Source organism: Triturus cristatus, chromosome 5_1, assembly GCF_964204655.1.
Source record: "Triturus cristatus chromosome 5_1, aTriCri1.1, whole genome shotgun sequence".
Taxonomy (NCBI): domain Eukaryota; kingdom Metazoa; phylum Chordata; class Amphibia; order Caudata; family Salamandridae; genus Triturus; species Triturus cristatus.
In genome coordinates, this window is record NC_140587.1 from 1021187563 (window position 1) to 1021211994 (window position 24432).

A 24432-nucleotide genomic window follows, 5' to 3' on the forward strand; every position below is an offset into this window, starting at 1 on the left:
GATTTGGTGAGAGATCTGGTGAAGGCATTGGCTGCTCTGAAGGAAAGTTTTCTGGAGAGTGCCCTTGTACTGCTGTTGAATGTATGAGAGGAGAAGTTGGAATAGGAAGTGATGGTATAGGAAGAGAGGGAGGTGAAGGGAGCGAGGAGAAGGAGGAAAAGAAATAGGGCTTGTAACTCGGTCATGTTTATTTTTCTTTTGTTGATGGATTTTTTCAGGTCCAGCAATATCCCTCTCAGAATATTTTTTCCTCTTCTGTAGTGTTAGAGAAGCGGGTAGTAATGATTTAGTGCCCACCTTCCGAATATGAGGGTTTATGAATAACGTTTTTTGTCGATTATCTAGCTTGTCCTGAAAGCGTTCAAGAATGGGTTCTATTTGTTTTTTCTGTGGCCCTGTAGTATCTTTAGCGGATTTCTACACCGAACATGTGGGCTTTGAAAAGACCTCCTTCTTTGTTGTTTTTCTGTGTCTTCGTTTATGGTGCCGACTGTGTGTAGTTTTAGACACCAAAGCTTTTGCGGCTGAAATATGTCTCGGCTCCAAGATAGTTTTCCGTTCCAATGTGTGGTTTTTTTGGGCTCCGAGATATTTTTCACATCAGAGGAATGCTTCTTTTTCTCTGAGTCCTTATTTGACTTCCGTTTTGAAGCTTGTTTTGATGTTGATGCCGAAATTGTTTTTAATGCTTTAGATTCTTCAACGTTTGTCAAAGGCTTTTCAGGCATAATGGGTGTTTGTGTGCCTGAGACATCCATGGTCCGAAGGCAGTGGGGCTCCCAAAGCCAGTGTGGGTGGTTTGGTAGGGGTTTGGGTAGCTTTCGCTGAGGTACTCGCATACCCTTGTATGGAGTAGAGCTCGGAGTCCGAACAGCCTCCACTGCTTGCCAGCAGTATCTATACATCTGCTGGGGCCCTCTGTGCTTCCGATTCTTCCTGTTCTTGACTGGGGTTTGGCGGCTGATCCCTGAAGATATCTGGAGCATCTTCTGTGCATCTCTGCATGGTTTTGTGGGCCCAACGACGCTCACTTTGTGTTGAAGTGTTTTTTTCTATCTGAACGCTAAGCACGCCTCACAGGATGTTCCTTCGTGTTCCGGAGATAGACATAGATTACTTACTTTATGTAAGTCCTGTCTAGAATATTTAGCATGGGGGTTAGGGCAAAAACTGAAGGAAGTATTTTCCATCCCTTGTGGACGTACTCTTGTAGAATGGAGTCGCAGAAGTTGAGTAACAGAAAAGCATGGGCGGGCGCCGTGAATATAGAGGTATCACTAGTTTCTGTCTTATGGATCTGTGATTTATCAGCTCAGAGAATACTGAAAGCCTAAAAAGGCCTCGGTGTAGACTGAATCTTCGGTCCCGGAGCTGCAATAACGATGTTTGAACCCGATGGCAGAAAAAAACAATCTAACAAAGGAGCTGAAGAACATGCGCAATACACACTGAAGGAGGGGTCACTATATCTCGTGACTCGAAGACTTCTTCAAAGAAAAACAACTTGTTATCGTCCGAACCCAACACTAGATGGTAGGATAATGCTAAGCATATGTATCTACGGCCAACACATGATATGAATACATGTAAACTACCCGATCTAGAGTCACTGGCAAAGTTACATCGACCGGCCTGGAAAAGTCTTCTCTTTAGGATTTTAACTTTCAGCGATAGGGACACCAACTTGGCTAAGTCTAAACAATATAATCACATGGACTTAATTTTTGACACATGTGCCTCTCAGAGCCAAGAATAGCTAGGGTCAAACTTGGCAGGCTTTGTTACAATTACTTTTTAAAGATCCGACTGTTTTATATCATGATTTACCAATGCAAGGGGAAACGGAACCCAGCACTCAAAGGAAAAACTGCTTGTCGACTCACAATAGAAATTATTTTTAACATTTTATGTATTTGCCCCAATCTCTTGTATGTATTAAAAATGTATCTACAATCTTTTTTTAATAAAGCAAAAATAAGATCAAATGTGAAGGCTGTTAGATACTGTTTTTATGTCAGAGACAAGAGTGCAATAATAAGGCTAATGAAATTCTTAGACCAAGCCTATAAAGTATTAATTTCATGAGTTAAGCAAACTGCTTTTAAACATAGATTTTAACTTATATGCCTCTAGAACCTCTTAACAATCACCTGATATTTGCGCCAATATTTTATGTTTTTTTTTTAGATTTTTGTTTTTACTTTTGGTTGATGCAATAAATCTCATTTATGAATACTTGTCCGAAACAATCAGTTTTCACAGATAATTATGCATTCCTTAAGCACTGGCGTGGATACAGATATACTATGCATGTTTCTATTAACCACAAGAGACAGTTCATCTGATAATATTTTCCACATTAGGTGATCCAATGGCAAGGTATTTTCACTTTTTATTGAAGCAGCATTTGAACACTTTTTGTAAAGTTTTAGCGTTTGGGTATAAATTTAAAGCTTATGCGCACTTCAGTGCAGTATAGCCCGTCTATCCATGGGGATCAGGGTTGATGTCTAACCTTGAATTAAACCTGTATGAGGTCTGCCTCCCTTAGTTCAGTTTATTTCAGTGCAACTTACTAGCTGCTTCACTGCATATTTCCTGCTTGGCGTGCTTTAATCTAGTGGAGTAAAGGGCAGGAGCGAACAAGGGCAAACATAATCTAATGTGACCAAAAACAAGGGAACCTTATCTAACAAGAACCAATCAGGAAGGGTGTGGCAGGCCCTTACTTGTACATTTGCTCTGACAGACTATCAATCCCCACAAGATTGCCTGTTTTCTAAATAGACCAGATGTGATGAAGAAATTAACTTGAAGCCTGAAAAGCAAAAACTACAAAGAAATGTAAAAAATATTAAATATATATACACATAACAATTTGGAATGATATCAAACTGCTGCTGTTCTGAAAGTGTAGTAAAACGTGTGTTTCTTTTCTTCTTTTGATTATACTGCTATAGCATGACTATGTTTTTGTGTGTTTTTTTCCAGAAATCATATAAATTGCCATCTTCCTTCCAACCAGTCCCACAGCTGAAACACTGTGAAGCATCATTAAGTGTAAGCAGCCAGCTTACCAGAACCTTGCACTTCATTAACATACTGCAACAGATCCTGTCCTTGGTGTATGACATCAAAAGTTAAGTTGTTCATGGTCAGGGACTTATCCGCATGATGTTGGAGCCTCTGTTCGGCTATTGTGAGATCTTCTGTATCAAAGTCATTCATCTGCTGAGACAACTCCTCATTCCAAGACTCCAGGTCTGAGATGATCTAATAAAAGCATGAGAACAGAATTACAGATCAACAAATGGAAAAAGGTACATACAACAACAAAAATATATCCAGTGTGAAATTACATTGAGTTCTGTATTTTATACTGTAAAGTGTATATAATTTAAATAGGAACATCTTATGAGTGTTCCTCCTGCTGAAGTACCAGTTTAGAAGTAGGAAATGTTTTGGCGAGAATGGGAGCAGAAGACAGAAGAGACGGGGCTAGAAGTGAAAATAAAAAACAAACAAGCATCTGCAATGCAATAGGTCTCGCATTTCAAAGTTTGATTAATGCGAGACCAATTGCATTGCAAATGCTTGTTGTTATATGGATTGGTTGGTTATGAGCACAACTGAATCCAAAATTGTATAAAAAATAACCACTGCTATTTCAAACACTTCCCTGTTGAAGATGGAGGGCAGAAGCACCTTTATAAACACACCTTTAAGGTGGTGTACATACAGTGGGTGGCTGTGTGGTTTGTTAGAGTGAACAAAATGGAGTCCTGCCTACAAAGGTCGTGGGGTGGGTCTAGTGGCTGATAGGCCCTCGTTGCTACAAGATCTGTATCATACGTACAGGTGCTCACATGCTAAGCTTTCAATAGGATCAATTACTATGGGACCGGTCTACTTATAAGCATGCTGTGCATTTGATCCGCACCCACAGTCTGCAAATATTACATTTCACACTTATGCAGCTGTTTTCAGGTGGATGACACTGTAATTGGTAAAATAAAATAGTCATCACAGATATCTGGCTCTATTCTGGAGCAATGCAGAGTCGGAAGAAAATAAAATTGGAAATTCTGAGGTGCTGGATATAAAGTAAATAACAGTGTGTGTTTGTTTTTATTTACGTTCGATATTCATCAATAATATTATAGCATCGACTGTATTTCTAAACCTGATACATTCAGGGGACTACAACACCACCGTCACAATGGCGTCCAGAACTACACACCCAAACAAGATCTGAAATGGATCTGTAATTATTAATGGAAGGTGAAAATAACAAAACAATTGTCAGTTGAAATCCTTAGAATGCAAATTAAATTGTGTTAATTATGCATGTTTCACTCTTAGGGTTGCAAGGGTTAGTAGTGTGACATAATCCATTTGCAGATGGGTTATGCAAATCGTTTATATTATTGGTCTGAAATTCTGAGATGAGATGAGGCACAGAGTTACACAGTGATGGCGTGGAGGTTCAGCAAGGGGTGTTGGGTGTGTAAGTCTGCCTCCAGTAAAGGTGTTCAGAATGAGAAATCAATATTGATTTTGTTGTATGGGCCTTTAGTTGCAGGACGTTAAGTGAGGTATGCTGGTAGAAAGTCCTGCTGACAGTTATATACCCCCCAGCGACTGCCATATGGTCAGGATCACTAAATTATGTAATACTACAGCAGATGTGGTTTCCCCATAATTATAGATTTGCCGCATAATCCAGCAACTGCTGCATATTCTGCAGATTTTTAGCAAAAAAATGTGTTTCTATTTCAAACAGATCAAACGTTACTAAAAACACAGCAATAGTTGTTGCCGCCCAGTGGCTGACTAGTCACCTCCCCTCCTCTCTCTCCAGTTATACTACCATACATACTGTGCACACATTCTCCGTACATACTGTTCACCCACCTCACATTTCTCTCCTCAATCCTACTTCCATACATACTGTGCACATTGCTACCTCCCCCTCTCGTCTCTGCAGACCAGCTTCCATACATTCTGTGCCCACATTCTCACCTCCTCTCTCTGCAGTCATACTTCCATACATACTGTGCACACATTCTCACCTCCTCTCTCTGCAGTCATACTTCCATACATACTGTGCACACATTGCTACCTCCCCCTCTCTCTACAGACTTGCTTCCATACATTCTGTGCACACATTCTCACCTCCTCTGTCTGCAGTCATACTTCCACACATACTGTGCACATATTCTCGCCAGTTCTTTGCACACATAATGAGCACACCTACCCCCGCTCCGTCTTACTTTCTTTCATCACATATACTGGGCACACATTATCGCCTCTATCCACGGTGCTCTAGTTTTAGGCTCCTTGAATATCTGCCACGTGCAGTCCTGGGAGGGGGGGCTGTGAATCAACGTCAGCTCGGAGCCCCGGGGGTGGAACCACAGACAGGCATGAGGCGGGCAGGTTCATGTGTGGGGCTGCAGTCCAGGGGGAACGGTGAAGTGATTACACCACAAGGATAAGTGTAAGAGCACAAGGTTTATTGACTGTATGTCTCCACAGCTTCCAGGAACACCAACTGGCCTTCCCAGAGATTCAAACCACAACACTCCATTACCATGACCGTGACATCATGGTCAAGATGAACATGAGTAAGACATAGAACTAAAGAAGAGACTACTACAACATCTCCCATCTCTCGGATAATTAAATACAGAGAAAATGAATATACTAAAATAAGTGGAAATAAAACCAAAGAGAATGTACACATTATTAACTAAAGAAAACAAGAAGATATGCAATAACAAAATACAAACAAAAATGTACAATGGGACTTCATAGAATCTGGTAGAGAATTAATACAACCAGAATAATGTAAAAACAACACATTAAAAATGGAACTCAAATAATGAAACAGATCACAATTCTATAAATTTAAACGATCTGGTGGAACACTGGTTCTGCAAGACCTACGTGGTGGAACATACTTCAAGGAAGACTTACATCTCCATTCTTTCCCATTACCAGAGCATTGTCCAGAATCAGATGGATATTGACCCGAGTTTTCCGAATCAAGACCAAGCTTCACGACTACTCTCGGAGGTATCCTATACACTCTAGAAAGATTCCACCAATTCTTCCCATTGATCCTTATGGCAAAACGTGAACAAGCATCCACTTTAACTGGTGGACCAAATTTTGACAACCCCTTTGGAATATTAAAAGGAGATTTAATCCTCACCCAATCCCCTACTTTAATGTTGGATTTAAATTCATCTTCACCAGCAACAAAAGTTTGATGAGATGCCCTGTACTCTCCTCCACCTGAAGAGAAAACCGCATCTTTGATGTCTTTAACCTCACACCTTTTGAATGACATCCCCCATTTCTTCATCCATGCAGGACACATGTGGAAAGAAGCCTCCCTTCCCCTAAGTAGTGAGAAAGGACTAGACCCAGTAACAGTGCTTGGAGTAGTACGATGAGCCCACAACATACTCTGCACAGCCTCTATGATGTCAATGTTTCCTGAAACAGCCCACTGAATGCATTCCACCAAGATCCGGTTATTGCGCTCAATGAAACCATTGGCCTGTGGGTGATATAGCGCGACCCGCCGGTGTACTATTCCTGAATGACTGAGGAAATCCGACATTTCCTTCGAAGTAAATTGCACCCCATTGTCAGATACGATTTCCTTGGGGAAACCTTCCCTTCCAAAAAGACTCTGGAGAAATTTGATAACTTCTTTTGAGTTGGGATCAGTCATGAAATGGACCTCCCACCACTTACTGAAATAATCAGCAACAACCAGAGCAAACTTGTACCTGCTGGGTAAAATATTGAATGGTCCAACAAAGTCAATGGCCAACTTCAACCACAGACCATCAGGTAGCTCAACACACTGCAACGGAGGTGAAGCAATCTTAATGACCTTGTCACTGGTACAGCATGTAGTACACCCTTCAACCACATCATTTATCTGGCGATCCATAGAAGGCCACCAATATACAGCACGAATCCTCCTCTTCGTGTTAGTTTGCCCCAGATGTCCTTGATGACCATAATCAATAATGCGAGCTCTGAGAGACTCTGGAGGAACAAACTTATCTCCTCTCATGACCATTCCACCATCCCCTACTGAAAGCTCGTCAGCAACCTTGGAAAAAGGATGAAGATCAGCATTAAGATGCTTCTCCTTTGGCCACCCCAAGACACTCAACTCTCTTACTTTTTTGAGAGTAACATCTGATTCCATCCCACAAAACCAATCACGTTCCGAAAAACGCCCAATGCAACAAGCATCCACAGCAGCAATGAGACATTCATCAGTAATGTCTACATCACACTCGCCCTTCCTTAGAGGCAACGGGGATCTCGAAAGATAATCAGCCCTGGTATTCTTCCCACCGGGTATGTGAGCAACAAGAAAATTATACTGCAAAAGCTTCGAACTTAACCTAGCGATCCTTGGTGTATGATCCTTGACAATCCTACTCTCTAAAATGGGAATCAGGGGCTTATGATCCATGAGAAGCCTAAAAGTCTTCCCCCACAAAAAACAATTGAACCGTTCGACGGCCCAACAACAAGCTAGAAGCTCTCTCTCAATAACAGAGTAATTTTTCTTGCTTGGTCTCAGAGCCCTAGACGCAAATCCCACAGTATATTCCTTACCTTGCTTGACCTGAGAAATCATACCACCCAAACCATCTATACTAGCATCAACCGACACAGTGCACTGAAAGGAAGGATCAAAAGGAGCAGGAATCTGACATGAACCTAACTCTTTTTTGATCTGCATAAATTCCTTCTGACAATCATCACTCCAAGAAAAAACTGTCTTCCTCTTAAGTAACTCCCTCATGTGAACAGTTTTTCCAGCAAAATTAGAGATGCATTTAGCATAAAATTCACATAGTCCTAAAAAGGAAGAAACCTGTTCTTTAGAAATAGGAGAAGGGGCTTCAGATATAGCTTCAATGAGACCCACTCTTGGCACAATACCATCTCCTTAGATACAATGACCTAAATACTCTATTGACTCAACACCAAAAGTGCACTTGAGTTTGTTAGCCACAATACCTCTGTTCTCCAAACATTCTAAAACTCTTGCAACATTCTTGTCATGTTCGTCCTTACTTTTACCACCCACCAAAATGTCGTCCTGAAACACTACCACATTAGAAACACCTTCCAACACTTTTCCCATAATCCGTTGGAAAACTGCAGCAGCCGAGGCTAACCCAAAAGGCATCGTCCGAAACTGAAAGGTCCCTACCGGTGAGACAAAGGCAGTTAAATGTTTCGAATCATGATCCAATTCGACCTGATGATACGCCGAAGCCAAATCAATCTTTGAAAAATACTTAGCACCAGCAAACCTAGACAGAATATCATCTATACGGGGAAGAGAATGGGAGTCAACCCAAATTTCCCTATTGAGACTGCGCAAGTCAATGCATACCCTGAGACTGCCATTTTTCTTCCTCGCGACTACCAAAGTACTCTATGGGTTCAATGACTCCATTTTCACAAATTTTTTTAAGTTCAGCAGACAAGTCATTCCTAATGCTAAAAGGCACATTCCTTAGTTTGTGTTTAACCGGTGAGGCCCCATCTTTTACTTTAATGAGATGTTTAAAACCCGTAATGCAACCTAATATGTCTTCAAACACTTTAGGAAACCTTTTGGACCAATGACTTAAACTCTCATCTACAGGTAGATCACCAACAATAGAAACTTGCTCTGAAGTTCCAGGTCTGAGGGTCATACCAAATAAACCTTGGTGGTACCATCCAAGAATATTTAGTCCTTTTTTAGCTACATAAACCTTCCCCTGAATGTGTCTTTCTTTAAAAATCAAAGAGGTTTAAAAAACCCTGATAGATCGATCCGTCTCCCTTCATAGGAAACCGGGCTTCTATCCGGGGGATTGAGAGGTCTATTTCCCCAAGTCTCTTCAAAAGGTTCCTCAGTGATCATTGTCATTCTTGCCCCGGAGTCAACTAACAGCTTCAAAGATCTCCCATCGACTAGGATATCAACTACAGGATCAACACATTCTTCAGAATCGTCTTTCACCACAACTACAAAATCAGTTAGTGAGCTAACCACCTCATTCACAGAGTCTGGTTTGGATTCATCAGAATATACCACATTAACACTCCCACGAAAACCACACATTTTAGCAAAATGTCCTTGCTTCCCACATTTCCGACAAGCCGCATTTTTCGCAGGACAAATTCGTGAATCAGGATAATGGGACGGAAATCCACACTTATTACATAAGTTTTTCGAATACACTCCCTTCTTCCCTGTCCTACTATTGACAAATCTACCCGTAACAAATTTATTACCCTTTAGATCATTATTGGCTTTGAACTTGTCCGCTACCATTTTCTCATTAGATTCCTTTTCTTCTTTAACCACTCCTACAGAGTTCTTCTCCGGTTTTAATTCTTTAAGATGATTTCTCAGACAATTCTATACTCTTTACAATGCTAATAGTTTCCTCTAAAGATGGGTTCTTTAAAGTAAGTAACTTTTGTTGGACTTTTCTGTCTCTGCAATGAACTACTATTTGATCACAAATGAGTTGTGAACAAAAATGTTCAAACTCACACATATGAAACTATACTTTCGCCACTGTCCTGTTCTCTAGTAAAAAACTTGTGTCTAGATACAACAAGACTACTCTCTACATCAAACTGAATTTCCAACATTCTCACAGCTTGATCATAATCATTCAACTCATCTTCACCCGCTACAACAGGGATAGGAGGTAAATGTTCTAGTACAGCTTGACCCTCAAAACCTAAATTGTGTTCCAAAATAAACCGTTTTCTTTCAGCACTGAATCTTGAACCCCCTATTGCTCCTAGATACTTCTCAAAAGCTCTGTGCCAAATCTTCCATTTTACTGGTGGATCCCCTGGAAGCTGTAAAAAGGGGGGCGGGGCATGCACATTTTGCATGATGAGAAAATCAAAAAAAGCAAAAATCTTATAGCACACTTGAAACGGAACACAACAGCAGAGATATTGTGCTAGTAAAACATTGCATTCAGTAAAGAGAGAACATTTACGCAGTGTACGTCAAATACTGTATCACAGAATATAAATAATAGATACCCTAGCATCCATTTAACGTGTACAGTGAACTGGCAGTTATGTTTACTGATAAGTCCTCTTTAGAAACATATCCACCAATCCAATTCTGAGCTGCAGTGTATACAGACAACTACCAAATAAGCATTTCACAATTAAACTGTTTTTTTTTTCAGGAATCGTGAGCCTTGTTGAACATGAAAGATATTCAGGTACAGTTTTGTCTATAAACACGCAGAAAAGACGAAATATGCACAATGTACTTCCAGCAAACTCCACAAAATGTAGTTTATATGTGTCACTCCGATGACACACACCTGCGTGCAAACGAGTCAAAATGTTGACTGAGACTCTACTATCTCAACGACTACATAGAAAAGACTTTCCACGAGACGACGATCAACTGCAAGTGTTTTGACAGCTAGACAAACCTCTATGTAGTTCAATAATACTTGTTTCCAAACGTGTATCGTGGTTCTGCAAGTCGTTGCTCGTGGACTCGTAGAAATGTAGGATACAACTCTCCGCTTGTGCAACCAAACTCGCTTCAGCAGAAATACCACACTCTGGTGACTTCCTGATCGTACGCATGTCACGTACAACTTCCTGTTTAAACTTATCCAATGACAGAGTCGTTAGGGACTTCTCGCGAGTGTGCGTGAGTAAATAGAACACTGATCATAGGCTGTGTGACGCTAGACTCTCCTTCACCAATACCTTGCGAGAGTTCTACTGCGTCATCATTCGCAGCAGAGTTGCAGGAAGGAAGGATCTCTGTACAGCAAAACTTCAACGGCCAACGCGTCTGCGATCCAGTGTCCACGATCTCTCCAGAGCCTCAGACGATCATCAAAAACAGCTCTCCCAAGACAAACTTCAGCGAATACAGGACAATCTTTCAGGTGAGAACTTCAACAGGATTCTCAGATATTAGTAAAGCAAAATGGAGTCAGTTCACCACCAGTAAACATGTTCTCAGCCCATTAGCGTCCATAAATATAAACGAGATGACAGGTTTCACCCCTCCGCTATAGCTTTTTCCGTCAGTACCGATGTTTCACCGCTCCGCCATTACTTTATCCAGTTTTGAAGAGGATGTCTTCTAATGGTAGAGTAGATACACCAAAACACACTTCAGTAGGATATGGAAACAGGATACTTCCACTGCACGCGTGGATGGAGTCAGGGACAGTTCCTACTCGTCGCCAAATTTGAAGTGATTACACCACAAGGATAAGTGTAAGAGCACAAGGTTTATTGACTGTATGTCTCCACAGCTTCCAGGAACACCAACTGGCCTCCCCAGAGATTCAAACCACAACACTCCATTACCATGACAGTGACATCATGGTCAAGATGAACATGAGTAAGACATAGAACTAAATAAGAGACTACTACAAACGGGCAGAGGTTGAAAGCCTTGCATGTGGAAGCACTATAAGTGCACAGCGCTTCGAGGCGCGCGGATGGGGACAGCATGTGCGGTAACGGCACTGCGGACAAATCTGGGCAAGCCACATACCTCAGATTGACAGGAGAGTGAGGGGGAGGGCATCAACCAGATCCAGAGACAGTCAAATACCCAAGGGAAAGTAAAGAGTAACAACTGTTCTGCTTCCGTTTATACACGACAAACGGCACCGTGAAGACCAGTTTCATGGCGCTAGACAAAGGATGTTATTACTGTAGTTTGTTAAAGCGCGGGGGCACCCTGCAGTGGTGGAACAGCGCTGCACACGGTGGGCCCGGAGCACCGGATATCTGAAGGGTCAGTTTCATCAGGGGATGGGCTATTTCTCCCCCCCCCCCCTTCGCCAGCCGTCTATTGAAAATACTCTGGAACCCGTGTGTGAGAGAAACATACGACAATGGTATACATAGGTATGGAGTGAAGTGCACAAGAGACTAGAACTCACTCCCAGGGACATTCGATCTATAATAAACAAGGCATGACGTACTAGGGCAAGGCGTTTTACAGGCAAGAAACGCAAACATATAAACGTGTAAGTTATTTATAAACGAGTACGTCCACCCGAGGGCATCTAGGCTTTAGAAGTCCTAGAAGCATAACCAGTGAGGTGCGCGCGCTGAAAATAAATTAAACAAGCGGCAGGGAAAGCGTTAGCTTTCACTTCCGCTTGAAAAAAAACAAAGAAGCCCGCGAGTGGTGCGCGCGTGACTGCGAGCCATGGTCTATTGGCGTCTATTACGCGCACCAAGCGCATAATAGACACCAATCAGCCATGGGCGGAGCAATGCGCCCGCCTCTGGCCAATTGCGTGCAGTCTTTTAGAATAAGACACACGCAAAGGCCAATGGGGGAGCTGAAAAGAAAACGCACACGCACGAGCGTGTGCGATTCCTAGGTCAGCTTGGATTCCCCGTTTTTCACTTACAAAATGTCTTGTGCTGCGCAGTGCAACGCTAGGCGCGAGACCTAAAAAGGGAAAGGGGATCAGTTAACTAAGAGGTACAAAAACAGGGAGGGAGTCTAAGGAGATAGCTGAGGGAATAAAAGGACTTTTTAACGTTTAAAATTTGTATCTAGAATATTTCGAGATAGTCTTAGATATGAAACTGAGCCAGTTCCACTTCTACTGTGTGATATGGAATAAGGAAAAACAGGCATGAGGCTCACATCTGCACCGTTAATTTTGAAGCAGTGTTTAGAGGCAATATAATTGGCTGAGGAGAGACATTCCCAACAGAGGGAAGGGGCTGCAAACCAAGTGTCTTGGGGCGGTCACTTCGTGGATCTCTAAAGGGACAGTGGAATGACACTGGGATGGCTTTGGAGGAAGAGAAGTTACACAGGGACCAGCAGTGGGACGCCTGTAATGATAGATCACAAAGCTATTATTAGAGCACTTCAGCGCAATAGTGTGTGACCATTAGAGGAATAGACAAAGCACCTGGTGCATGGGCATCACTGTGCAGAGCTAAGAGGAACACCTACCTAAAGGGCAAAAAATCTTTCTACTTCATTATAAAACCAACCACTGAAGCAACCTCTTGCCTAAAAAGAGACAAACGGTTGTGTGGCATGAAGAGACATCAGATCAATTACTTATCAAAGGATGGAATGAACAGCAAAGGACAAAAGGAATAATTAACCGGGGGCACCTCGCCAGAGGAACATATGGACATATATAAGATTGAAGTTGCAAGTAAAGGCACGTGGAGGAGAAGCAATGGTTTTATGGCACTAAGGTGAAGTGTTAAACCTTAAGAACACTGCCCTCTTACCAACTTTGAAAAAGCAACTGTTTATTTGTGGAAGAGAATGAAGGTAAGCGTTCCCATGGACAGGTTGCAGAGGATTTGGGAGACAGCTCAGAAGGCACTTGACTGAACCTTCATCATTTTATTCCAAGCAGGTAATGGATTGGACACAGTGCCTTAAGCTTAAGCGAACTACCTCCCACTGAGAATATTATTTGAGACTTTAATGACCAAGTTAGATGCAGATGAACACTTGTGTGATTCCAGGAGACCACCTTTTGCAGCCTGAAAGCCCTAATTGAGTCTTTAGAAGGCCAGAGCTAAAGGTTAATGAGGACTTGGAGATATGACAAAATAACTGCCTTTCGCCCATCAAAGTCACCATCCAACTTGCCTATACGAAGAACATTTGGCCCCTAAACCGTGTCCCACTTTCTTTTTCCTCATCCTCTTTTTTTCCCTTCCTCTAAGGGTCCTTGTTGCAGTGTGAATCATTTCTGGATTTACATGCTGAACATTTTTCCAGTTCGGTATGGTTTGCTACTGCTTCTTTTTTCCCCATCTTTGTCAACCATGTTGAGGTTATGCACATCAGCTTATGAGATCCGATGTATGCCCCCAAACCTTTCATGAATTGTCACACTTTTCAAATTCTTTTTTCTGCCTTTAGGTTTGTAAGCACAGTCGGGCGTTCCAGGTCACTGTTTGATGAAGTTCTGAAGAATACTGACGAAAAAGCACTGGATCGAGAGAGGATGTGGATAAAAACAAAAAACACACTGACAGAGAATAGAATTTCAGGTTTTTCTGTGGGTCTTCAACCATGAGAGTCTGAGAATGAATCGTTAATGGAGTGGATACTTTAAGAGACATGAGAAATAGCCCCTTTAGATTTTTCCCAATAGCACCACCACAACTAGTTTAGAAGGATAGACACGAGTTGTGCAAGATTTGCCTGCCCAAGGACCACAAGTATAAATTGTGGGAAGCCTGTAGAGAGATTATTTTCAGTAATCTTAAAGTAAGTGAGAAATATAAGTGGGCAAACAATGCTCGATGCAACTGCAAGGCAAACAACCCACTATGAGGAACTTGGAGCTTTCAAGCAATAAGGAAAACCCCACAGAAACGAAAGTGGAACAGAGTAAAGAAGTCCAATGTCCAAGAGAATGTCATCGATCTCGTAAAAGAGGAGCTAATGAGAATAGTGCAGAAAGACAAAAAACAACATAAAAAAGCATATGCCCACAACTCCTCAAAGGCGCAACTGGACCGAGCTGAATACAGTGGACTTAAAAGCACACACCATGCCTAGTTGAAGGGGAGTAGAAAATGTCGGAGCCAGACCTCTTCAAACACAGACACAATTGAGGACAAGTTCTAGAAGTATGGCTTGACTTCAAATGGTAACTGGGACTGAGGGAGGGCAAAAGAGTCCAGTGAGAAAGAGACCCCCGATGCAGAGAGGAGGACTTCGCCAACGCTGAACAGAGGCAGTCCAAAGTCAAGAGAAAGAACCTTCAACTTGAAGCCGAAATTACAGGACTGATACAAAGCAACAAAGAGACTGACAGCACTCTCAAGAGCTTCAGAATTCCAGTGAGGAAGGGGACAGAAGGGTAACAGAAGAGGAGCAAATAGAGCTGCAACCATCTAACACCGGAACCTTAGGATGAGGAACAAGAGGTATTCTAATAGGAGGAAGAGCAATATGATCAAGAGTTGTCAAGAGGGGGCTTGCAAGATCTACTCACGCTGCCCAGAAAAAGAGGTACGTATATATTCCTGAAGGCTTTCCCACTAGACGACATCGCCATTTAAAACACTCTTATTAAAAGGACGGCAAATACATGTGGAGTCCATCTAAAGGAAGAGCAATGACAATCTTATTTTCTATTGGAAACCTTGCTACCCTCCCAGAGAAATAATCTATATTTGTTCATGATGCCAAGCATCCAGGATCAGGGCAAAGAAGCTTTAAAATAACCACCCTCCTCTAAGGCCAATAGACCCATGGCAGAGAAGAAGAGACACTCCTCGCTGACTTTATTAAAAAACAATTCTCCAGCTGATTCCATAATAGTGACCAAAGCCAGGAATTAAAAATATCAGTCATTATGCAATGGTGGGTAGCCAACTGCAAAGCTCCCCTAAACAGATAAGGCGGTCTCATGGGGAGTCTTGTGTTTGGTATCAAAGGGATACAGGAAGCCATCATTCCTATCAACTTCCCCACTGTTCTCACTGTCAGAGCTAGCACCTTCCACAACATTTGCGTTTCCTTCAACAGTGACTATGTTTTTTTCTCACTGGAATACACTTACCCTTGGACTGAATTGACCCTTGTCCCCAGAAACATCTTCACTTGTTCTGATTTTAGAGAGGACATCTTCATGTTTAATGACAAACCCAGTCTGTATAGAGTTGTCATTACTTGCTGTATGTGTTCTTTGCACTTTTGTGTGAATTTGCCCTTACCAGCGAGTCGTCTAGGTAGGGATAAACGTGTATGGTTTGTCTCCGTAGGTGTGCTGCAACTTCTGCTAGGCTCTTTGTGAATACTCTTGGTCAGATTTGATCCTGAAGGCTAGTACCTTGAACTGGTAGTGTTTTTTGTCTACTACAAATCCTAGGTATTTTTTGTGTTCTGCATTCATTGGGATGAGCAAACAGGTGTCTTAAGTCTATTGCTGCCATGTAACACCCTTTTGCAGTTGTGGTATGACCTCCTGCAGGGTCCTCATTTTCAATATTTTGTCTTTATAAATTTGTTTAGAAATCTTAGGTATAGAATTGGTTGTAGTGTTCCGTCTACCATTGGTATAAGAAAATATGTCAGGAGTTTCCTTTGTTGATTGCTAATCTTGGTACTGTTTCTATTGCATCTTTTGCTAACATTTCCTCTACCTCTTTCAGTAGACGGGATGTTTCCTCCTTTAAATGAACCTTTCTTTTTGGTCCCCTGCAGAGTTGTTTTGTCTAGTTCTATGCAATATCTATACTGTATTATGTTTTAAATCCATTTGACTGAAGTTTTCTTCCTTCACTCGTGAAGGAAGTTTTTTTATCCTGCCTCCTACTGGTGTCATGTGTAGGAGTTCATAGGATTTTATTTTTTTACTCCCCGATGTTACTAGAAGAGTGGCTTGCGACTGTTGGTAAGTCACTTATTAGTGGGTGGTGATCCTTTCCTTTGTGAATGTCCTCTTCCGCATGATCGACCTCAAAAAGACTGCCTTAGTAGTTGGTTTTGAAAACTCTACTGTTGTTGAGTTGCTTGACTGTCTCGTTAGTACATCTGTTGGTACTTATGGTAGGATGCCCCAGATTGGAAGCCACCCCTTTTATTTTATTTTTTAAAATATATATTTTTTAATTCCAAACAAACATAGTTGGACATAATCAGGATACTTAGTCTAACAGGGGCTCATCTTATCAACAAACATGCTCTGGTTTCGCCCAAATACAAAGCACCTATTCACATCCAACAGTTCTTATGTACTATCCCTCAAAATAATAGCACCAGTGAGCACCTAGGCTGTTGAAAATTAAACAAAGTAGGAGCGGCCAGCTAGCAATAAAAAAACATAAAAGCGGTACCTGACAAGGCGAGTCAAACCGCCCCCTCACCGGTGAGTCACACAGAGCAAAAGTTTACACTGACATCAGGGTGTAATACAACAGTTCACAGTGCAAGTATCATACGATGTTGACCAGAAAGTTCTGCGGTGACCAGGATATTTACAATCAGGGATGCAATAGACCCAGAGAGCCATGTATGGGAAAATACATTCATCAGGGTAAAACAGCTAGTTCTCCATCCGTGGTGTCCACATCAAGATATGCATCCGGGGCCTTAAGTAAGACTACCAATGCCTCCCAAGCCCTCGCAGACTCCAATGCTTTTTCACTTTTCGTGCGGCTAGCAAGTTGAAGTCTGATAATGCCCTCGCACTCCGCCCAATTAAGAAAGTCAACTTTCCACCGCTGAATACTGGGGCCTTGCTTGGATTTCCAATGTACTGTAATATTTCTTTTGGACAATATAAGACCCAAATCTAAAAATGTACTAGTGATCTTGTTTTTGGATGTGTGAGGGAACCAGTGCAGCAGACAAGGGCCTATAGTGGGTTCCATCTCTCGCTCGGTAATGTCACACAATAGCGTCACCACCTCCTCCCAATACGTCCCAAGCTGGGGGCAATCCCACTTCATGTGGCGGAAATCCGCATCCTCCGTATTGCATCATGGGCATAGCGCTGTGTGTGTGCCGAAGTATGTGTTAATCTTGACTGGGGTGAGGTAAGCTCTATGTAATATAAACAAATGCACCAGATATTGGAAGCCGCCCCTTCTTGCTGGTCTTTGCAAAGGCACCGACCCACTCTGCATTCTGCCACTGCACTGCAGAACTCCCTTCGACTTGGCTTTCTCACTGTCTTTCTTCAGTTGATTAAGTGTCTCGTCAACAGCACGTTCAAACAGCTGCTTGCCATTAAATGGCATATTCAGGATGTGTGCTTGAACCTCAGGTTTGAATCCTGAAATTCTCAGCCAGGCGTGACGGTGTTGAGTTAGTCCTATCATCATGTGTCGGCTAGATGGACCTGCCACGTCTAGAGCTGACTTCAAGCATGGATTGGTGATGTTGTTGCCATCTTCCACAAGGTGCGCTACTCTCTTCCGATATTGTTCTGGGAGAGGTTTCATCAGCTCCACTATCTCCTCCAAGTATTGGTAGGCACGTAGTTTCAGTAATGCTTTCGAATTTGCGATACACCACTGATCAGCAGCACTTCTTTCGACCCATGAGGTCAATTATTTTACTGTTTTTGTCAGGAGGTGTTCCTGAGGTACTAGGAACGTTAGCCCTCTTCCTCGCTATTGAGGAATACTTATATTTTTTCCTCTGCCCTTGGTGTGATGGCTCAACATGTGGCAGGTTCTTTAAAGGACTGATCCCCTGGTCCAAAATACTTGTCAGCATAGGCAAGAATTGACTCCCGATTGTGTGTGTAGGAAAGCAGGATCTTTCTAGCATAGATACCCCCACTTTTTGCCTGGTGTCAGTATGTTTAGACTGTAGGTAACTGGGATCCTGCTAACAAGGAACCTAGTGGCAGTGCTCTCTCCTCTAAATTTCACGGTAAGTACTTTGTTCATATACACACCAAAACGAGTAGGCAGTGAAAAACGTGGTGCAGTGGTCCAGTGGTGGCACGTGCTGTGTGTCCCAATACTGCCCTCACTCACATTAGTGTGTGACATGCTTCATCATAGGGCTGCTTACAATACACCCCGGCGCAGCCAACACCTGGGGTGTAGCAATAGGGTAGGGGAAGACAAACACAACATAAAAGAGAGAAAACAATGCTTTCAATAGTGACTGGGAACGCCGGAAGTGTAAGTGCAGTGTTCTGCGGGTTTAAAACTAGCTCGGAGGTATCTCTATACCTATACTTTATTCCTAGATCCTCCGGCCAGGATTAAAAACGTGAAGGATGGTGGTGATAGGGAGATATAATGTGCTCCTTACACCCCTCCTTACTGCCAGGTAGTCTACATGTTTAGGCCGTGTGTCTGTGCCCAATGATTGGGGTCACGCCGGCCTTCTTCAGGACTCTGCCGGTCCCAGTATATTGTGTAGTGCTCTAACCTCCGTTCGAGGAAATATGAAACCCTAATCCTTACGTAAAGATACTTCCTCTAGAAAATTCGTGGATTTACTGCAAGGTATAAGGGGACAGGAGACATAAGAGATAGGGGAATTAGAAGGATTATTCCCCTCGTGCCTCTCAATTATGTGAGTATACATCCATACGTGCACACTCACAGGCATGATCTATGCGATTACCAATTTCATCACAGACAAGGGTGCATCACCCTAAAAACAGGAAACATATTCCTCATAGTAAAGTAATTCATTCTCAATTAACCATTCAGAACTGCTACTCTTTTGGTAGGTGTCGAGTTCAGCGCCACTTGCGTACTGTAAAATCATATAACCCACAACGTATTAAAAAGGGGGCTCGGATTGTTCTTACTTACAGAGTTTACCCTTAAGTCATGTTAGAACTGGCGGTCGGCAAGGAGACCTGGTATCACACACTGCGGGAAGCAAAATCGTAGGGAGTAAAGACCTTGTAGCGGTTATTGCTCACAGAGTTACAATTTCATGGTGAAGGTGTTCATGGTGTGGATAATAAACACCTCTTAAGTGGTCCAATGTTACCTACTCGCTACCTCAGACCTGTAACAAACTTTGAAAGTACATAACCCGCGGTATACAATCCACTGTGGAAGCACTTTGTTAGGTGAAAATACAGAGCTACCCAGTGACATAACAGCATTGTGAGGGAAACTGCACTTGCCCAGCACCGTTAAACAGCGTAATGCGGCTTTTAAGTTCATGCGATAAAACCAAATGCCCCCGTTATTGAGGTGCTCATTTGAGGAAACGGCCATATTCAACCAAATGCACGTACTACCTTATTCCTAGTGACTCCAAAAGAGTTGCGGCTGAGAGGTCCTTACGAAGGGACCAAATAACCCCCACTGTTAAAAGAAACCCATGAAGAATGCCAAAAAAGAGTTAGACTTATGTACCCCCCTCTTTCCCCTTCTCCTTACTACTCCAAGGGTGGTGCTCCTCCTGATAGGTGCTCGCCTGCTCCCACCGTGAATTCCGGTCACGTGGGTGGCCTGAGACATCTCAGACGGGCATCTTGGGAACCAGGTAATTGCAACGGTCCCACTCCTATGATGCAGGGCGCCCCGTAGCCATTGGAGATTCCGTAGCAGTGTTTAATCAAAAGCTCTCACGGTGGCGATTAGTTCTAGCTGCAATTCTTTAATGTTAGGGACAACGAGTCCTGCTGCCCCAATCCATTACCCCACGGTATGTCCTTAATACCTGAAGTCCTTGTAACACTCCCCACCTAAAACAAGAGGGTATCAGATGTTTATGTGAAGGAGCTATTCCTAGATTTCATTTAATGAATGTAAGCCCTTATTAAAATTAAGGGTCCTTAACTAAGGTCTCTCCTTCTAAAAGGTGTGAGGGCGTGTAAAAAAGGTGAGATGAGGGAGTTAGCCATGGTGCCCTAGGCAGGATGTTATTTCCTTTTTCCTTTATCTCTCAAGACAGCCCACATAGGGGGAACCCTTCTTTGCCGCATAGGATATTCCAGCTCTCCCAACACACCTTACCAACTAAAAGTGTGGATGTAGTCGATTCTGACGGGGAAATTGCGAGTAGGTAACATTGGACGACATAAGAGGCGTTTATTATCCACACCGTGAACCCCTTCACCATGAAATTGTAACTGTGAACAATAACCGCTACAATGGCTTTCCTCCCTATGATTTTGCTTCCCGCTGAGTGTGACAACAGGGGGTTTCTCCTTGCCTACCGCCAGTTCTAACATGACTTAAGGGTAAACACGGTAAGTAAGAACAATCCGAGCCCCCTTTTTAATACGTTGTGGGTTATATGATTTTACAGTACGCAAGTGGCGCTGAAATCTACACCTACCAAAAGGGTAGCAGTTCTGAATGGTTAATTGAGATGGAATTACCTTACTATGAGGAATATGTTTCCTGTTTTTAGGGTGATACACCCTGGTCTGTGGTGGAATTGGTAATCGCATAGAGCATGCCTGTGAGTGTGCGCATGGATGTATACTCACATAATTGAGAGGCACGAGGGGACTAATCCTCCTAATTCCCCTATCTCTTATGGCTCCTGTCCCCTTATTCCTTGCAGTAAATCCACAAATTTTCTAGAGGAAGTACCTTTATGTAAGGATTAGTGTTTCATATGTCCGTGAACCTCAAACGAAGGTTAGAGCACTACAAAATAACTGGGTCCGGCAGAGTCCTGAAGAAGGCCAGCGTGACCCATATGATTGGGCACAGACACACGGCTGAAACATGTCGACTATCTGGCAGTAAGGAGGGGTGTAAGGAGCACATTATATCTCCCTATCACCACCATCCTTCACGTTTTTAATCCTGGCCGGAGGATCTAGGAATAAAGTATAGGTATAGAGATACCTCCAGGCTAGTTTTAAACCCACAACACACTGCACTTTCAGGTCCGGCGTTCCCAGTCACTATTGAAAGCATTGTTTTCTCTTTTTTTTGTTGTGTTTGTCTTCCCCTACCCTATTGCTCCACCCCACGCGTTGGCTGCACTGGGGTGTATTGTAAGCAGCCCGATGATGAAGCACGTCACACACTAGTGTGAGTCAGGCAGTATTGTGACACACAGCATGTGACACCACTGGACCACTACACCACGATTTTCACTCCCTACTCCTTTTGGTGTGTATAAGTATTTGACATGGGGTTCGGAGTAGGTGAGTTCGTACCCTCTCCCCTTCTCTTTTGTGTGTAAAAAGTACTTTGTACACCCCACAATTGGCATACTGGGGTACCATTGTAAGTCCTAGTATATGATACCCAGGGCATTGGCACACTAGGGGTCTCCCATGGGCTGCAGCATGTATTATGACATCAGCGGGAGCCCATGCAAACTATGTCTGCAGCAGTCTGCGTGAAATGGTGCTTGCACCTTACATTTTGGATATAAGGTTTCCCTTATATCCTGGTCACTGAACTTTAAACCTATAAGTCACCCCTAAGGTAGGCACTTCAGTCCAAGGGCAGGGTGGATGGTTCTAAGAGTGTGGGTACCCCTGCAGGAGCAGGGGTACCGGTACAAACCCTGGACTCAATTCTCTGGACTTTATAAGAGCAGGACAGCCATTAAAAGGTATGTAGTGGACACTGGCAAGTCGAGATGTCCAACTATATAATGGCTGTTCCCGAACCTGGTCATGTTTAGTATCAGACATGTTGGAATCATGCAGCTACACTGATTCCAGTGTTAGTTGCATGATACCATGTATGTGGGGGCTCCTTAGAGAACCCCCCCCCAATACCTACCTGTGTAGCCTTACAGTTGCTGTCTACTCTAGACAGTGTTCTCCCCCCCCCTGCTGATTAGCTTAACCCAGGCAGGGGAAGCTGAACCAAGGATTTCCTGTGAAGGAGAGGTGTCACCACCTCTCCTTTAGTATTAGGTAGGGTGGGGGTGCTCCCGAGCGCCATCAGACTGCACTAAAAGGCACATTTGGTGCCCTCCTTCATGAATCAGTTTGCCCAGTTCAGGAGCCCTTGGCTCCCACTCTGGTGCAAAACTACACAATGGACGGGGAAGTGTCCACCCCGTCCATCTCCTCCCTAGGGTGGTGCCCAGAGCTCCTCCAGGTGGCCACTTGATTCTGCCATGTTGAATCTTGGCCCCTAGGAGCATCTGACAGGTAGGACAGCTGAGTAGCGTCACTTACCCCCTCAGATAGAAAGCTCACCACAGGAGAGGTCTTTCCCCTTTTTTAGATTCCTTAATGGCTCCTCTGAGGGTAGGTCCTTAGATTTGTCCTGACAACAACTTCAAGATCCAACTGCCTGTTGCCTGAAGACTGCTTAAACACTCTTCTGCTGGTGTACACTGGAACTCTGCTGTTCTTCAAGCCAGGATCTACGACAAGACTGTGCTTCTTCAAGTTCTGCAACTCTGTGGCCGTGCATCATCAGAGTCACCAAGGACTTAGCCTGCATCCAAGCCAGAAGGAATTTCCCCTGACGTTAAGGAGTGACTTCCCTGCATCCGCAGGCACCTCTACGACGATGACCGGTTTGCTGATACTGTTGTCCCATGGACATCGCCCGGCTCTTCAACTCAGGTGGTGGTTTGTTGGCTCTCCAGAGGCCTGATCAGTCTTCCCTTCAACTTGGGCGACTGTAATCCCTCTCCAGCTGACTTGAACTGCCTCCCTGTGCACCGCGTCTGTGTACTTTACATGTTTGACTTCTTTAAGTGTGCAGGGCTGTCTGTTTTCTGTTTGCCATTGCCAAGGTACGTTGGCCCTCTCCACGAAAGACATTCAAGCTCTAAGAAGCCCCAGCCTCCAGCACTGCACAGTGCCAAGAACGAAGTCCTGCCTGCATTCTCTGCCTCGTGGGCCTTCATCTCCTGTGTGCTGTTGAGGCTTCTCTGCGACTCCCTGTGCCTGCTGCCAGAGGGTCCTTGAGGGGACTCTGTCAATTCCTGCTGGCTCTCCTGCATGCCGGGGGACAGCTCGGACTTTCCCGTGCTGGGTCAGTCCCACAGACCTTGCCAGTCTGCATCACAGCATCTTCTCCTGTGAACCGTTGTTCGAGTTTGCGAAGGCTTGTTGGTGGTCTGGCCGACAACTGCCCTTCCTGCTCTCATCCACCGGTGTGGGACAGCTCGTAGACAGCTCCTGTATCATTGCCTGGTCTCCACAGCTGTTGTTTCAACCTTACCATGCTATCACAAGAAACTCCAACAAGGGCTGGTATTGTACTCCTGTGCCTCCTGGTCACCTCCAGGTGGTCTGGACTCTGTCCCCTCTGCTTTCAGGTTCTTCTTATCTGGATTTCACATCATAGTTCCACTGGCCTGGTCCATGAAACTCTGTAGCCGCTGATCTTCCACGAACCTTCTTTTGAGTCTATGGGCAGTTCCAACACCACTTGATCCCAATGCACCTAGGCTCCCTGGTGCAGGTATCCTGGGTTTTGGGGTATCCATGGGTGGGGTAGCTCTCCAACCTTCTTTGATCATAGTGGTTCCTTCAGGGTCCTTTGGGAAGGGTCCTAGAACTGTAAAACTCCAGCCGTGACTTACCCTGTGTTATCCTATGGATGTTTGACCCAGTGTAACCACTGTGCACCCGGGCGCCTTGGGACCCCTGGCTACTCACCTTGGATGGTTCCATGCTTCCTCTGGTGCTATGCTGTTTCTGTGTTTTCTCCCCTAAATTGGTTTTGGTAAGTACTTGGGTACCTCCCGGATTGGATAATGGTGTACCCTTATAAGTCCCTAGTATATGGTACTGAGGAACGCAGGGCAGCATAGGTACACCAGGAGTCCCCCATGGGCTCAAGCATGTATTATGCCATCCATGGAAGACAACTCAAACTGTGACTACAAGCCTGCCAATGCAGCCTGTGTAGGCTGGTGCTAGCACCACTTATGACAGATATAGGTTTCCCTATATATAAGGTCACTGCACTTAAAACCTATAAGTCACC

General features: G+C 43.7%; 1 protein-coding gene across 2 annotated transcripts in view; it reads right to left on the minus strand.

Annotated features, from left to right (window-relative positions):
* TRIO (trio Rho guanine nucleotide exchange factor) overlaps positions 1 to 24432 on the minus strand; it is a 4621980-nt gene that overhangs the window by 2968678 nt on the left and 1628870 nt on the right. For both annotated transcript variants that reach the window (XM_085606120.1, XM_085606121.1), the window contains exon 14: positions 3078 to 3273. In XM_085606120.1, coding sequence (XP_085462246.1) covers positions 3078 to 3273 — 196 coding nt within the window. The remainder of the gene's footprint in view (positions 1 to 3077; positions 3274 to 24432) is intronic.